Source organism: Temnothorax curvispinosus, unplaced genomic scaffold (assembly GCF_003070985.1).
Source record: "Temnothorax curvispinosus isolate PA1 unplaced genomic scaffold, ASM307098v1 QBEX01004768.1, whole genome shotgun sequence".
NCBI classification, from domain to species: domain Eukaryota; kingdom Metazoa; phylum Arthropoda; class Insecta; order Hymenoptera; family Formicidae; genus Temnothorax; species Temnothorax curvispinosus.
In genome coordinates, this window is record NW_020214548.1 from 308,976 (window position 1) to 325,213 (window position 16,238).

General features: G+C 34.2%; 1 protein-coding gene across 17 annotated transcripts in view; it reads left to right on the forward strand.

The window, feature by feature from the left end:
* LOC112453921 overlaps positions 1-16,238 on the forward strand; it is a 133,779-nt gene that overhangs the window by 56,383 nt on the left and 61,158 nt on the right. For 12 of the 17 annotated variants that reach the window (XM_025014956.1, XM_025014954.1, XM_025014955.1 and 9 more), the window contains 3 exons: positions 7,221-7,408; positions 7,665-7,829; positions 8,831-8,972. In XM_025014956.1, coding sequence (XP_024870724.1) covers positions 7,781-7,829; positions 8,831-8,972 — 191 coding nt within the window. In that variant the 5' untranslated portion in view covers positions 7,221-7,408; positions 7,665-7,780. The other 5 variants (XM_025014959.1, XM_025014961.1, XM_025014962.1 and 2 more) reach the window with 5 other exon arrangements.

Genomic DNA, 16,238 nt, shown 5'->3' on the forward strand with positions numbered 1-16,238 from the left:
CTCTCTCTCTCTCTCTCTCTCTCTCTCCCTCTTCCTCTCTCTCTCCCTCTCTGAAAAATTTCGTAACCGATTTCCAAAAAGACACCAGTTCCCAAAAAGATCGATAACAAAAAACTATACAGTTTACAGCACTCCCCGGGAAATTTTACCCCTGTTTTTATATACAATTCTTTAAGATTCGATCAATTATTTCCCGAAAAATTCGTCAAACTTCTGATACCAGTTTCCAAAAAGATCGGTAACGAAAAATTATATACTTTATAGCACTCCTCGGGAAATTCAACCTCTACTTTATGTACAATTCTTTGAGATTCGGTCATTTGGAACCGGTTTTCAAAACGATTGGTAACAAAAAATAGTACACTTTATAGCACTTCCCGGGAAATTTTACTCCTACTTCATGTATAATTCTTTGAGATTCAATCAATTATCCTACTTCATGTATAATTCTTTGAGATTCAATCAATTATTTCCCGAAAAATTGGAAAAATTAAAAAACCGGTTTCCAAAAAGATCGGTAACAAAAACTGTACACATCATGGCGCTCCCCGTAAAATTCTACTCTTACTTCATATACAATTCTTTGCGATTCGGTCAATTAATTCCCGAAAAATTGGAAAAATTTCTAATACCGGCTTCCAAAAAAATTGAAGAAATTAGAAAATCCGGTTTCCAGAAGATCGGTAACGAAAAACTATACACCCTATACCACTCCCCGAAAAATTCTACCTCTACTTCATATACAATACTTTCAAAATCGCTCCAATAGTTTCTAAGATTACCTCGAACAACACTAAAAACTTTTCGCCTTTATATAATAGTAGAGATAATGGAATACGAACATCGACATCATGAGAATATTTTATCCGTTTCAGTTTTTGCAACATTTATGTTTTACTTCATGCAAGTATAATCTGTCATTAGTATAAGTCACAAGAATTAAAATGCTAGTGACGCTGATATTCATATGCTTCTTCTTTAATCATATAATGTATGTGAAAAATTTGTGATACTTTTTGACATTTTGCGTTAGAATTTCGCATCCAACGAATACATCGTAAATGTATACGTTTTAGATATTTAAATCCTTAAGATACACATTTAAACGTCACTATAGAATCGCACAATTACTTTCTAAAAGTCGAAGAATGAAATATTACTCAAAACGAGTGAAATGTAAGTGTAACAAAAAGTGAAAATTGATCCTGCGAGTGATTCGCCACTCTAAGAAATAGTAAAATTGTGCTCTACAAGTTGAAGTGAAATCGCACTCCTTTTGAGTGAAAGGGGCACTTTTTTTGAATGCAGTAGATCAGTGTCCATAGGAGTAAATTATGTTACTCTACAATTTTGATTGGAAAATTTCAATCTCTGTTAGAGATATCAGTCGAACTTTAGTGAATCGTGATTCACTGTAGCTTTAGAGTGAGATCGTCTCCGAGATCACTCCGGTGGAGTAGCCGCTCTAAAAATTTGAGTGAAAAATTTACTCCTATCTTATAGGTGTCCACATTTACTCAAATTAGAGTGAAACCCTCTCTTTTAAAGTAACTATCGCAATCACTCTAATATATTAGTGGCTAAACTACTCTATGAGATTTAGAGAGTACCTACGCATTGAGCTTCAGGGATATGTCTTTCTGAGGTATCCCAGAATTGGCATAAATCCGAGTCTTCCGTACAGACGGAGAGAAAGAGTGGGGAGGAGAGAGAGAGAGGAGAGAGAGAGAAAGGAAGAGATTAAAACGAGTTTTTTTTCTACTGTTACGGGGTCAGCGTATGCATAATCCAGCTAATTACGGATGCAGATTTATGCAGTATGTTATGCAACGCGCAAAGCGCTCGTCACCCGGCCAAGTCGGAAGGAAGATGAGGGGAGGCAGAAGGGGAGGGAGAGGAAAGTCGTCGAACTTGTCGCGTGCGTGGTCGATGTCTTGCAAGCTCTCTCGAAATAGCAGCTGTAAGATGAATGGCCGCAAAGTGATCGTTTTTAAGAGATTGCAGAATCCGCAATTTGCATCACCGCACCGACGAGGTCGTTTCACGTCCGAAAAATGCCGTCAGTTCAACTAATTATGCCTATATTAATGGAGCGGTCGCGTATAAACAAAAACTTGAAACTTTCTACGAAAATTTCAAATATCGCGCGAAAGAAAGTTTTGCATAATTTCCTGCTCGTTTATTTTTAATCAACAAAGATTGACATTTTTTACCACTTTTGAAATTTTTCGTAAACAGTGTTTGCATAAAGAAAAGATAATGATATTTGCCTACACAGTAAAAAATGTTGTGTTAAATTTAACACATTTCACATGTCCCAATTTATCCACTCAAATTTTCGTGTTAATTTAACATAAAGCAAATATGTAAAAAAATAACAAACGTAATATGTAAAAAATTAACATAAAAATTTAACATTTAGACGCTTTCAGAAATCAAAGTTTATGTTAAATTGACATCTCTATAATGTTAAATGTAATTAAGATAAGATGTTATTTTAACATTTAAGATAAGTATTTATTTTTAGTTTTGATCTTTTTTTGATGAATAACATAAGAATTATGTCAATTTAACACATAGTAACTGTTATAAAAAGGAAGATAACACAATTTATCTATTCACTTTAACATATAAAATATATCACCAAGAATTCATGCACTTACATATATAAATTGTGTTATTTTAACTCTTAAAAATAGTTAATATTAATTTAACATAGAAAAGTTAAGTAACACAACAACGATATGTTAAATTAACATACAACTGTGTCAGAAATTTAACACAAAACTTTCTACACAGGAAAATTTTAACACAAATACAAAATGTTTTTTACTGTGTAACTATTAAAATAAATAATGAAATCATTTTTTGAAATTTAATTCCAAGGCTGTCCTTCGCGTGAATGGCAGTATCTTCACTAAAGCAATGCAATTATGCATAACTTGAAAACGTGTCAATGTTAGTTTTCCGCGATGTCAAAGATTACCTGCTTCGTATCAAGATGTCGAGAAACTTACGGAGACTTTAATTAGGCGCCCGTGTCATCGCGATTCGATCGTGGACACCCCAAGTACCCTTACCGCAATGCAGAGTGCACGTGTCGCAATTTCGTACGTGCATGTGCCCAAGTGAAGTGAGTACAATGTAAATATAACTTTAAGTGCCTTTTACCGCGCACGGCAACTCAAGATTTACAGTCGCGTGAAGTTCACGTAATTTGTTTCACGTACCTATATTAGCATACGAAACGTAATAAGAAAAAGATCCAATGTCACTCAGGTGTGCTATTTTTTCCCCGTGACACGCCGGTTTTCGATATGACGGACGAATAACAAACAGTGCGACGTTTGGGTTGACGGTCCCACTTTTCGGGGACGTATCCTTTTCTTAAGCGTTTACAGATTGCCTGATGTCTCTCAAATTTGTTTTAATTTCGCAAACTGTGAAAATTTAACATTAAGACTACTAAGGAGATAAAAATAACCCGTTTGATATTTTTAAATAATTTATTACTTATTCTTATAATATCTTAATTTCTAAAATTTTCCCTGATTTTTATTGAAATTACATAGATGATTAATTTTATTAATTTATTTTCTCTTTTTCTTTTTTCTTTTCTAAGATTTCTTCGGTAAAAATAAATATAGATTAATTTCTGGTAGTTCTAGTGTTAAACATATTTAATCCCGCAATGCTCTAAATACACTTTATTTAAATACATTTAACTGTCTACTGAAATTATTAAAGCTCCGTATTGCGTCAACACTTAAGGTCGATTCAGACACAGCCGTGCCGTACCCGTACCGTATCACGGACAGAAACATTAGACAAGGATTCCTATTGTCTCCATCCTTGTTTAATGTGTCTTCATCCTTGTCTAATGTTAACGATACGGATACGGTACGGGTACGGCACAGCTGTGTCTGAATCGACCCTTATTCAGTTCTATCGTAACACTTGAATGATATCTATAAACATTCAAAGTAAATATTATCAGAATATCAACTATTATTAGAAATATTAAATACATTTAATGTATGATATTTCCCTTATTTTTCTGAAATGCTTTGCTTTGTTTTGTTACGTGATGACGTTTATTTTTCCTTCTCTTTATTATCATGAAGATTTGCAGGTGACCTAGTTTTTTCTATTATTATTCTAGTCGCACATAAAAAGATATTATCGTTCCAGTCCGACGTCACATTCTACGTAAATCATACGTGGAGACAGTTACGCGCACTATGCTTCTTCCGGAAGTAACATTGGAGCTAATATTAGAGCTAATATTGAAGATAATAGTTTCCAAAAATTCAACAACTTTATTCGATTAAGCTTCTAAAATCCTATTATGTTTTTTTTTTGTTTGTTTAATCGACGGATTAAACTGTATTAGTTGGCTGGTAATGCATAGCCACGGACAATAACGATTTTCTTTTTTACACCGCGAAGCTTTGCTCTATCAGGCACGAAAAAATGCTCGGATGCTCGTAAAAGACTTAAAAGAGAAAGCCCGACCATTCTCCGTCCAATGAAAATATTTTTCACGGCATGTAAGTCGTTGTGTTCAGTGGCGCGCACATAGGTGGACCTCAATGTTGGAGGAGTTAAAAATCGCTGAATAAATAATTGAAGCGTGATAAAGTGAAACACCATATAAATAATGATTAAAACTATGATTACAGAATAGAAAATATTTATTAATAGAGCGTGATATGTGCAACGCGTATCAAGTAGATAGAATTGTTACTATCCGAATTCTTCGTTACAACATTAATATTTGATGTATGTTCAGTGGCTATAACATGCAAATCATGTCAACGTAAACTTCTACTCGATAGGCTCTTTTCCATACCTAAACACAATTTTTTTAACGTTCCGTTTCTCGTAAAGAAAAGATCTAACTGTTAAACATCACGAGGATACTCTCTAAATTTCATAGAGTAATTTCGCCATTAATATATTAGAATAATTGCGATCCACTCCAAAAGAGAGGATTGTCACTCTAATTTGAGTAAATTTGCGGGCACTCATAAGGTAGGAGTGAATGTTTTACTCAAATTAGAGCGGCTACTGTATCGGAGTGATCTCGGAGACGATCTCACTCTAAAGCTCGATTTATTAAAGTTTGACTGATAAATAACACTAACAGGGGCGGCAGTGTGGTCTAGTGGTAGAGCGCCAGACTCGTAATCTGAGGAACCAGGTTCGAGTCCACTAGAGCCATGTAAGCATGGATCAATGTTTTTCCGGTAGCTGCGCCCCTCCGTGCAAGATAGGCTCTTGTGCGGAGAAAACTGGGCTCCGTCTTTCGGAAAATGACGTTAAGCCGTTGGTCCAAAGAGTTAAAGTGAGAAGAGAAGGATAGTATTGGTAGTAGATTGCGAACCCTACGGGGATATGCAATAAATTACGAATTTTACAGGAATAACACTAACAGAGTGAAATTTAATTTTCTACTCAAAATTGTAAAGCGACATAATTCACTCCTATGAACACTGATCTAATTGCACTTGAAAAGAGTGCCCTTTCACTCAAATCGAGTGTAATTTCACTCCAACTTATAGAGCGCAATTTTACTCTTTCTTAAAGTGGTGAATCGTTCGAAGTGCACAGGCTCAATTTTCACTTTTAGTTACACTTACATTTTACTCATTTTGAGTGATATTTCACTCTTTGATTTTTAGAGAATAATATAAAATCATCATATCTAATTGTTAATTGCTTACAGTCTTACTGCAACTTCTAAATTTTTAAATTACAATGCAACTATTTCTGCATCATAATTTTACTGCCGCTGTCGTTCGGGAACGTTTCAGCCCGAGTCAAGTCAAGAGATCCGTTTATCTCGCGTTTCATAATTCTCATATCGCCTAAAAACGCATTTCGCTTTCTCCGACAAGAGAATCTCTCGCCGGGGGCAGGGTTGGGGGTGGTGGAGACTGACGGTTTAACTTAAACAAACTCTTCTCCTACGACTTTACGCCACTGTGAGCGCGCGAGGCCGTTGCGGAACGCGCTCGTAGGCGGCCGCCGGAGTATAAAGGCGGTCCAACGTAAACCGCAAGCTCCATTTGTTGCTCGCAAGCCCCGCGGCTCGCCGAGGCGGGCACCACCAAACGGAGGCGGCTTTTGTCAGTTGTATTTTCGTTGGCACGGCACCCGGCACCGCAGCCGCGGTATACCACGGCCACGCAATCCGGAGGAAAGGTCAGTCGGCGTCGCTCGACGACTCGTACGAGACAGCCGCGCAAATTGCTGAGACATCTGATCCGCGTCTGGTCCTTTTATCGGCCACGCGATTCTTATTATTGGCCCACGCGAGCCTCTGCCGGATATGTGTTCTGTCGTGACCCGATTCGACTCGAACGTTACGAGTGCGATTCTTCTCGTGAGTGCGCGAAGCCAGCAACGTCTCAATCGAAATCTTTTCAGATACAAACAGTTAGTTGCAGTCGAGATGTAATTGTTTATTTATAGTTTTTTTTACGTAATTTTTTAGATATGGAAAAACTGCGCGTCGCGATGCTTTGGCTGTTGAATTTTTAAAGCGCGCGTAAAATAAATGATATTTTGATAATGATTTTAATAAGACGAAACGGATTACACGAAATTGTATTAATATACTGTAATATACAGGGTATTTCCTAAGTAAGTATAAAAAATTGAAGGTGATATTCCGTGGCTTATTTTAAAAAGAAAAGATTTTATAAACATAGGTCCTAAACTGCTTCGTTTTCAAAATATAAAGTGACAAAAACGCATGCCCCTGGTGGATCTAAAAGTGTTTTATTGGTACTGGAAAATGGTTCTTAATATCACATGTACGCATATAGTATAAAATATTTCTAAAAGTTTTCCAGATTTTCCAAATTTTCATTTTTTTCCACAACTTTGACACCTTGTATTTTGAAAACGAAGCAATTTAGGGCACATGTTTATAGAGCTTTTTTTTCTTAAAATAAGTCACAAAATATCCCTTTCAGTTTTTTACTTATACTTAGAAACGACCCTGTATTATGTTGAAAATATGACTGAAGTGTTATTGCTGCTTTCTGGCTTTCCAGTAGACTGTTGAAATATTCGAAACAAATCTTGCTCAAACAATTATATCATGCTGATTATTATTCTAGCAGCTATTAGTTCGATAGTGATTTCATAATAATTTCAAAAGATACGTAAATTTATTCGCGAATTAACGGTTTGTTTGTGCATTATTGCAGCTGTAATCTAGGATGAGCTCGCAAACGGATCATCGGAGATACCATTGGCAAATGAAACGCACGGCTGAATAATGTACTGTGAAGCAGTAATCTCGCGCTATCATTATTATGACGTAGCCCGAGAAGAAGGATGCAGCACGACAAAGGAGGATAGAAGACACGGAACGCTCGAAAAGATGCATGTACAGGTAATAAATTACATCGCTTTTAAGAATTTCTCCAGGATTGCTTTTGCAAAACCTTGCATGGATATTCCCATCGTAGACATAATTAAAGAACATTGAAAATTGAAGGATTTGCTGCTTTAATTTTTACTTATAATTTCAAATGAAATATTTTATTTCAAGGATTAGATGATGATATTTTGCTACAGGTCCTAAAAAACAAATATTCTTGTAAAGTTTGAATTACATTTTTTTAGATTTGAATTAATTGTATGCGCAGACTGACGTCTTGCTTCTGCACCGTAAAGACGCACGGCTACAATAAGAAGCAGAAGTGGAGACGGACACGTGTGCGGAAGGATACGCGGTCCATATCCGGCCCGCCATCCTGGCGGCATGGTCTTTTGGGCCACAATACTAATCCTCCAAGGAGCTGGATTCGTAGGTGAGCGAAGAAGTAAAACGGAAAGCATTTAAAATATTTTATAAGCTGTTGAAGGAATCTTTGTGGAAGGTATTGAGAGGATTGAACAGTTCTCGCAACGTTTACTTTTATTCGTATTAAGACAAAGTACTCGCTTGTTTCGCCTTATGAGAGACACTAACGTCTAAGTAGAGCTTGGCTCGTGCCTCTCGCATTGCTCGAACGTCTCCGGAGAGATCCGAATGTTTTCAAAATGCGTACAGAGTGAGACAAGATTCGCGATAAATCTTTGCATTAATATAAGCAAAAAATTGGATTTATTGGCACACAATCTACAAAATACAGATAATGATACATTGAGAAAAAAAATAGTTGTACACAATTTTACTATTAAATAGTTACTATTACATAGTTACCTACTATTAAATACCTAATTACTATTAAATAAAATAGCTACCACAATTTCACCATGTTTTTATAGTTATTTTAACAATGCGAATTATAGCTGACTCAATATTATATTATTGTTTTTATAGCTATAGCATGCATTTATTCACCCATAACATGATTTTATTCACTATAAACTATGACTTATGTAAGTCGTATTATAAATATGATAAAAATGATCAGAATTGAAAAATTTGTGTACCTATATAAGATTATTTTTATTATTATTAGCAATAATAGCAATAATAATCATAAATACTGATAATCACAAATAAGAACCTCAACCACGATTATTTTAGTATGCAATTATAGTGGCAAATATCAAACATTTATCTTCCAATATAAATTTTAATTTTAAAAATATTTAAAAAAATGTTAATATAGGCGGCTATATATACAAGTCGAATGTTAACAATTCATTAAGAAATAAGATCGAGTTAAATTTTTTCTAAGAATGAATTTTACTTCCCTGATCGGTCGAGGGACTCGCGGCAAAGAAATGGGGATAGTTTTAATACAGCCGGCGAGCGGATATTATCGTATAACGACAGGTACTCCATATTGATTGTTCGCAGGCTCGGTGACAGGCATTCCCGGCGTCCCGGAAAACATAACGGTGATGTTCCTGAATCCGACGTCTGTGCGCGTGTCTTGGAGTACCAGCCAGGTCGACCAGGTCGAGAAATACGACGTCACGTACAAACCAACCGACGCCAGGTGCGTTCCAGTTATTCCAATATTGCGAGTAACGCGCGGAAGGATTCAAATTTTTATCTTACACCGCGTAAACAGCATCCGAATAAAAAGTGCCGCGTTCTATCGGGTATCAGATTTTTTTTCAAAAGAAATAGAATTTTCCAATAAAATGTTCCATTTGCTGTGATTACATCCTTCATAACGCCTAAATTCATATTAATTATTATTCTTCGCACATTGTTCTTCGAAAACGTGGAAATTATTCACAGAAATTTTGACTTATCAAGTAATATCGCTGCGAATCTCTTTCAACTTCAAAGTCACTCTAGTCTTATGCAAACTTTATGGTTCTTATATATTGTCAGTATTGCGTCTCGCGCACAATTCCTTCTACGTTGCGTTCAACAATAAGAACGCGCGAGTTTTATCGTTCGCTCTTATTCGACAAGAAAAATTTTGCTTATTCAAAAAAGAGGTCGATAATTCCTCGAATTAAATTATTATACATTTGTCCTGTTTTATAAGTATAACTGAGGAATCGAAGAATAACACACATCACTTTCGTTCGTTCGTTCGAAAATCTACATTTCTCTCTTTTATCTTTCCTTCCTCTCGCACACTGACACAATTGAAACGCTGACACACTTATATGTCGCGGATCGCGACAAACTGTCGCATTGCAGACATTTAGGCTTATCGAATCTGGTATAAATGTATATGTATAAAAAAGTTTCACAACGGCAACATACTTAATGTTGCCGTTTGTGCCAAACCATTTGTGGCCCGTAGGTGCTTGTTGGGGTAGGGTCGAGGAGGATAGTAAGCAGGTCGGGTTGTGCGTGACGCGTGTACCTGATCTCGTGAATGTTTAATACAACAGCACGCATATTACACGCCATCGATAATTTCCTTTAATCGCCGAGAACATCTAAATGTTCTCTGAATATAATCGCGTATTGTATATCTAATCGTTTAGAATTAGAAGCAAAATTATTTAACTAGTACGCTCTTATTAATTTAGAGCTTTATAGTAAATGGCATGTGAGGAATATATCGATGAAAGATTAGACATAATATGTCATATTATATATATGTATATTATTTTATAAATATTAGTGAGCAAGACCTTTTAACCCTTACTTGGTCGTTAATCATACTTGGATCTATCTTTATCTGTATTTCAAATTTTCTTTTTAATCTGAAGATTTAGTTTGTAATATTATTTATTATTGCGCGATTTTTTTAAGCTCAGCTAGAGTAAATAAGCCTGACAATTTATTATCCAATATTAAATTGAGAGCTTCAGCATTAAATAATCTTATTATTAGAGAAATATATTATAGAATAAATAAGGGCATCTATTAGTAATTAGTTTTATAAGTATCTTTTTTATAAATGTCATTTTTCTATCACTGAATAGCTATAATAGGATCTGTTTATAGCTGAATAACATATAGATTGATGAAATAAGCGATTAAATAGCATAAATTACGAAAGTAGATCATATAAGCTTGGCTGCACGATTTTTATTTTTACAACAAAATAACTTTTCAGAGCGATTAATCTAAATATCCGTCTACACATCATACGCAGTATGTTTAGGCGTGCCTAAGAAAACAATTAGATTTCGCATTCTAGGAACACATTTGCGGTCTGCGTGTGTTTGCTTTTATCGGATCGATAGATGCACCGAAACGTGAAGATGAATCACAGTAGGATAGGTTTAGAGATAGATTTACAGAGGAATATGTAAACCAGGCGAGCGATGTCAAATCGATATTCACGTCAATTCGAAGAGGACTCAATATTAATTGAGATCTTTACCTCTTTTTGCGGCACAGGAATTATGACGACAGGTATTCCCGCTTTTTCTTCAAACAACTTTCTTTTGCTTAACCCATGAGTGCTCGTCAAATATGTCGCATTTTAAACAAGTGACATATAACAAATATTACGAACTTGCATATTTTAAAACATTATATAATATTTTATATTTTAATTAGATCAACAGAATCCATCTATTATCGATCATATTTTACTTATTAACTCTCAATTCTCAAAATGAATTTAATATATTTTGGAATAACGTGTCAATCTAAAAAAAAACCCTTTTATTTTTTATCCCTATTTAATTTTTTATGTTTGTTAATCAGTAAAGTTTCTTAATTTATCAACTTAATTCATGCTGTTTACTGTAGCGGACAGTCGGGGAAATACGGACACCGAGTAAAACCGGACACTGCCATTTTGATATTTTCCTGTCATCCGGCCGTACCCTTTCCGCAAGCCCGTGGGCTTGACTCGAACCCATACACGTGACACTATCGCGGAAAAGTACGGATGACCGGGATGACGCAGGAAAATACCAAAATAGCAGTGTTCAGTTTTACCCGGTGTCCATATTTCCCCCATTCTCCCCTAATCGTGAACAAAGTTTTTTAGATTCTGCAAAATAACATATCTTAGAAAGATGGAAAAGATAATAAAACAGATTACATATTGTATATAATGTATTGTGCATAGTGTGTATTATGTGATAGAAAAATTTGTTTACAATAAAGTTTTACATTTATAAAAATTAAAAAAATCTTATTCTTTTTAGATGTCATAATTTTGTTAATTAATACGATAGTAAACGAGGACCAAAAATGAAAGTTGATAACATTATTTATAAGACGCTGCTTTATAATCGCTGCGTCAACACATAATTATTCTTGGATTAGGCAACACGGCATACAGCGCGACATACAATGCGAATACTCACGAGTTAATAATTAAAGGCCGTGTGTTTTATTTATCATTGGAACAAAGACCCCATTCTATGCGCAAATGTACCTATTGATGATGTTTACCATGATAGGTTGTGATAGCTAGGTTTCATTCGCGCTATTACGATCAATGTCTAAATTCTTGTATTTAATCTTTCCCGATTTTCGTTTAATAACGTAATGTCGTAGTGGCAAAACTAAGTAAAAAAAAAAACAATATAAGGTATCCGGGCGTATCTAATATTTTTATAAAAAGTTTTAATCTTTACCAAGCTAAAAATGTAAAAATTTTGTAATGAAGCAGTATTAAAATTATATAACATTACAACAAAGTAATTTGCAGAATTTTAATTTAAATTCCAGTAAAAATGTAGCGTTTAAGAAAATCTTACGTATAAAGAAAACATTAGAAGTACTAATGTACATAACAAAAAAAATATCACAAAAATACATCATTAGCGAACAAACTAAATAATACGGAATTTTCCTACTTTTGCATTTTGGAACTAAAATGCCTTCTAGAATTATCTTTATCTAGAATGAGCTACATAAAACATTATAAGCTGTTTTAGTACACAGAAAAAAGTATCAAATTAACACTGATATATTTATATATACGCAAGAATGTATGATCTTTTCTTATAAGAATTTTAACTTTTTATTTCAACTTTTTTTTTCTTGATTGAATTTGTATAAAACTTCGTTGAACTATATAAATGACTTCATTCAAGCAAGTTTTCTTCGTTTAACGCAATATAATCTCATTTCAAGATTACTCCTCCATTGCCCTCGTTCGCCAAACGAACGTCAGTGCCCTCGTGTAAGCCCTGCGCCGCCCTTGTATGTTTGTCACTGTATTAGTGTGATATTGCCACATAGTTTTCTCAGATAAAGGGCCACTATAAACGTCTGTTAAATTCTAACCGACTATTAAGACTAACTTTTCAGAATAGTCAATAGAAGTTGGCTATTCTGAAAGTTAACGGTTGATTAGAGATTAACAGACGTTGGAAATAGCGTCCAAATACAGTCTTGTAAGAACAAGAGGATGAAACATTGATCGGTAATTCGGTACATCAATCTAAAACAGTAAAACTTGCAGCAATTGTAGGAAATACTATGTAGTGAATACCTGTAAAGCCGTTTTTCTAAATGAACCTTAAAGAGTTATAAACAATTATAGGTGAATCTTTTCGCTGCGTATCGATATTAAGCCGCTTATCCTCTACCCTCGCGATTGAAATAAAACTTTGAGAAATGATTTAAGCATGCTTCAGGATCATTTAAGCTAGTCAGATTTGCTGCAAAATTGCCAGGAGCACCAGAAGTTAGAATCATTGTTAAGGCTTGGTGGAGTCTAAAGAGCCTTCAGGGAGAGACTGGCCAATTCGCCGCCATTTGCATGCAAACAGGAAATAGTAGAAATCCTGTTTTTCTCTCTACATTTTTATATTAATACCTTCGTCTTTCTTATTTCCGGTTTGAATGCAAATGGAGATAGAAACAATTCGCCTTTTGGCCAGTCTCTCCCTGGAGGCTCTCTAGGTTAAGTCTACCGTCCAAACTGTAAGAAGTACTACTGTTTCAAGCACTGTTTGCTTGAAATAAATTAATTTATAGATCATGAATAAGTAGAAGAGTAGCACTGCAAAACTGTACTTAGCTGTTGCTAGTTGCTGCAAACAAGCAATTTTGTGGAAACATTCAGGAACATTATCCACAGAAATACATGCAAATGTAATTATTAGTTTAGGCGGCAGACCCTGCCAAGCCACCAATAATGATTCTGAATTCTGGTGCTTCTAGGAATTTTGCAGCAAATCTGATTAGCTTTAAATATTTCCGTGGCACGCTTAAATCATTTCTCAAAGTCTCACTTCAATCGCGAGGATAGAAGATAAGACACTTAATATGGATACACCAACGGAAAAATCCATCTATGATTGTTTATAATTCGGCTCTTAGGGTTCATTTAGAAAAACGGCTTTACAGGTATTTACTACATAGTATTTCCTACAATTGCTGCAAGTTTCATCAAAATCAGCGAAGAGCAGTGCGTAGTGTCCCCTTGTAAGTATTTGCTCTTGACATGAGTGCTGCGCATAGATATATCATTTTAGCACTTTCAAAATCTAATAATCTAAAAATTGTATTAACAAAATTTTGAAAAATATAATTATATAAATATAATCTAAAAGATTGTAAATGGAAAGTAAAAAAGTTTCAGAGTCAACTTTTAAGCCACATGTATATAATTGAAGAAATAAGATGTGATGTTAGCTCTTGCCTAACACGAGGGAAATAAAGGATTACATATAGGTATATTCTTGCGTATACAGGGTGTTTCTTCGGACATTTACTTAACGGGATGCTTCTTGATAAATTAAACAATTTTTGTAGTAATCCGTGTCCGGCGGCGCCTCCTTAAGACTCTAGATGCCTAGAAGGCATCGTTTTTAACCTTTTTGAACGCTGCTTGATTTTTGTATGATTAGATTGAAATTTAAAAAAATCATATGTTTTTTAGTTTTATTTTGTTTATTTTATTACAACAAATGTTCAAAATGACGACCTGCAATCTCAATATAAGCTTTGCATCTACGGTGCATTGACTGATCTGGAAAATTCCAGGAGTATTGCGAATCACATCACTTGCGTTCATTATCCTGTCGATGAGCTCATTTTGGGTATCGACAGGGGTACATACACTAAACTTTTTACATGTCTCCGCCATAAGAAAAAATCAAGGCACGTTAAGTCCGGCGAATGCGCTCCGCAGTCTAGCGTCTTAAAGAGGCCGGTTACTCAACAAAAATTATTCAATTTACTAAGATCTAGCACCCCTTTGTCGCAAATGTCCGGAAATACCCTGTATACAAGTATATCAGTGTTGATTTAAAACTTATTTTTTTCTGTGTTAAGAAATTCTGAGCCTCTTTGCACATATGTATATTATAAATAACTAAAATAACTATATATACTTGATATATAAAAGTAATTTTGTAGAAGACCTTGTTGACAAGTTTATTCATTCTGTCAAGAACTGGAACTCTATTCGACAGTAGTTCGTAACTAATTTAACTAGATCCAATAGAACGAGTTATTGTACATACACGACAGAGGAATCGAGTTTATCGTGACATGCATGCGGGAAAGGGTTAATTTCGCACCTGTTTAGAGTAAACTTTTGCACAAGTTACTGTTGGCAATAGCTTATATATATTAACAAATCATTATTTTCTTTAGTATTCACCCTTAGTTCACGCTTCATGTGTTAGTTACTTCTGCACTTTACGTGTTTGTTTGCTTCTTTCTTTTTATTGAAATGATAAATGCACACGACTGATTAAATATATAAACATATATACCGTTTGTATATAAAAAACTGTTTGTACTTATACTGTTTGTACTAAAAAACAATAAGTATTGATTTTTCATTCTCTTTCAATATTATATCTACCTCAATATTAGGGTATCTATTGAATTTACAAAATCATTAATTTTTTATGAATTGTCTACAGTGCACAGTATACATTAATGTGACTGTGCTAACAAACTCGCGAAATGTTTATATATAATTATTAATATAAATATGTTTCACGAGTAACGGTAAATAATCGGATTCGCGAGATTCACGAATGGCAATGTACCATTAGGAATGAAAGACATAGAATTCAACTTGCACAAATCGTAAACAAAAAAGAACGTTAAATTCGCGCTAAACCGTTATTATATATGTTCCATTATTGAAATATGATTTATTGACTGCTCCAGTTTTTTCCACTTTTTTTATCAAAAATTATTTTAAAGTTAAAATATTTTAAAATCTTTTTTATACACAAGGGAGGCATATTTTTCCATAGTAAAAATATCAACAAAACATGTTATTTATTACGACTTTTTAATACTTAACATTAAATTTCTATTAAATCAAAACTTATCTAATATTTAACAAGAAAATTTTCTTATCTTTTGCAACTTTGAAACGTGATTGTTGAAGATTATAACATTATGTATACATATAGTATTTTCTAAGTACAAAAAATTTAAGGAAATATTCCGTGGCTTATTTTAGGAAGAAAAAGTAAACATATCCTATAGAAACATATTCCCTAAACTGTTTTGTTTTCGAAATACAAGGTGTCAAAGTTGTAAAAATATATACATAACAATTTCGAAAATCTGGAAAACTTTTAAAGATATTTTATACAGGTACGCGTACAAGTGTGTGATATTGAGAATTATTTTCCAGTACATTCTGTATTTTGAAAGCAAAGCAGTTTAGGGCATATGTTTGTATAGGACCTTTTTTTCCTATAATAAACCATCCTTCAATTTTTTGTACTTGCTTAGGAAACATTATGTATATAAAATAGATTATAATTATGTATTTGCTTTCCTAAAGCTTAATTTGCAAGCATTTATAGAATTTTTGTCAGTCATAATCCAGAAAAAAATTTTGTGGGTATTTCTAATAGAGAAACATTGATTCTCTCTCTCTCTCTCTCTCTCTCTCTCT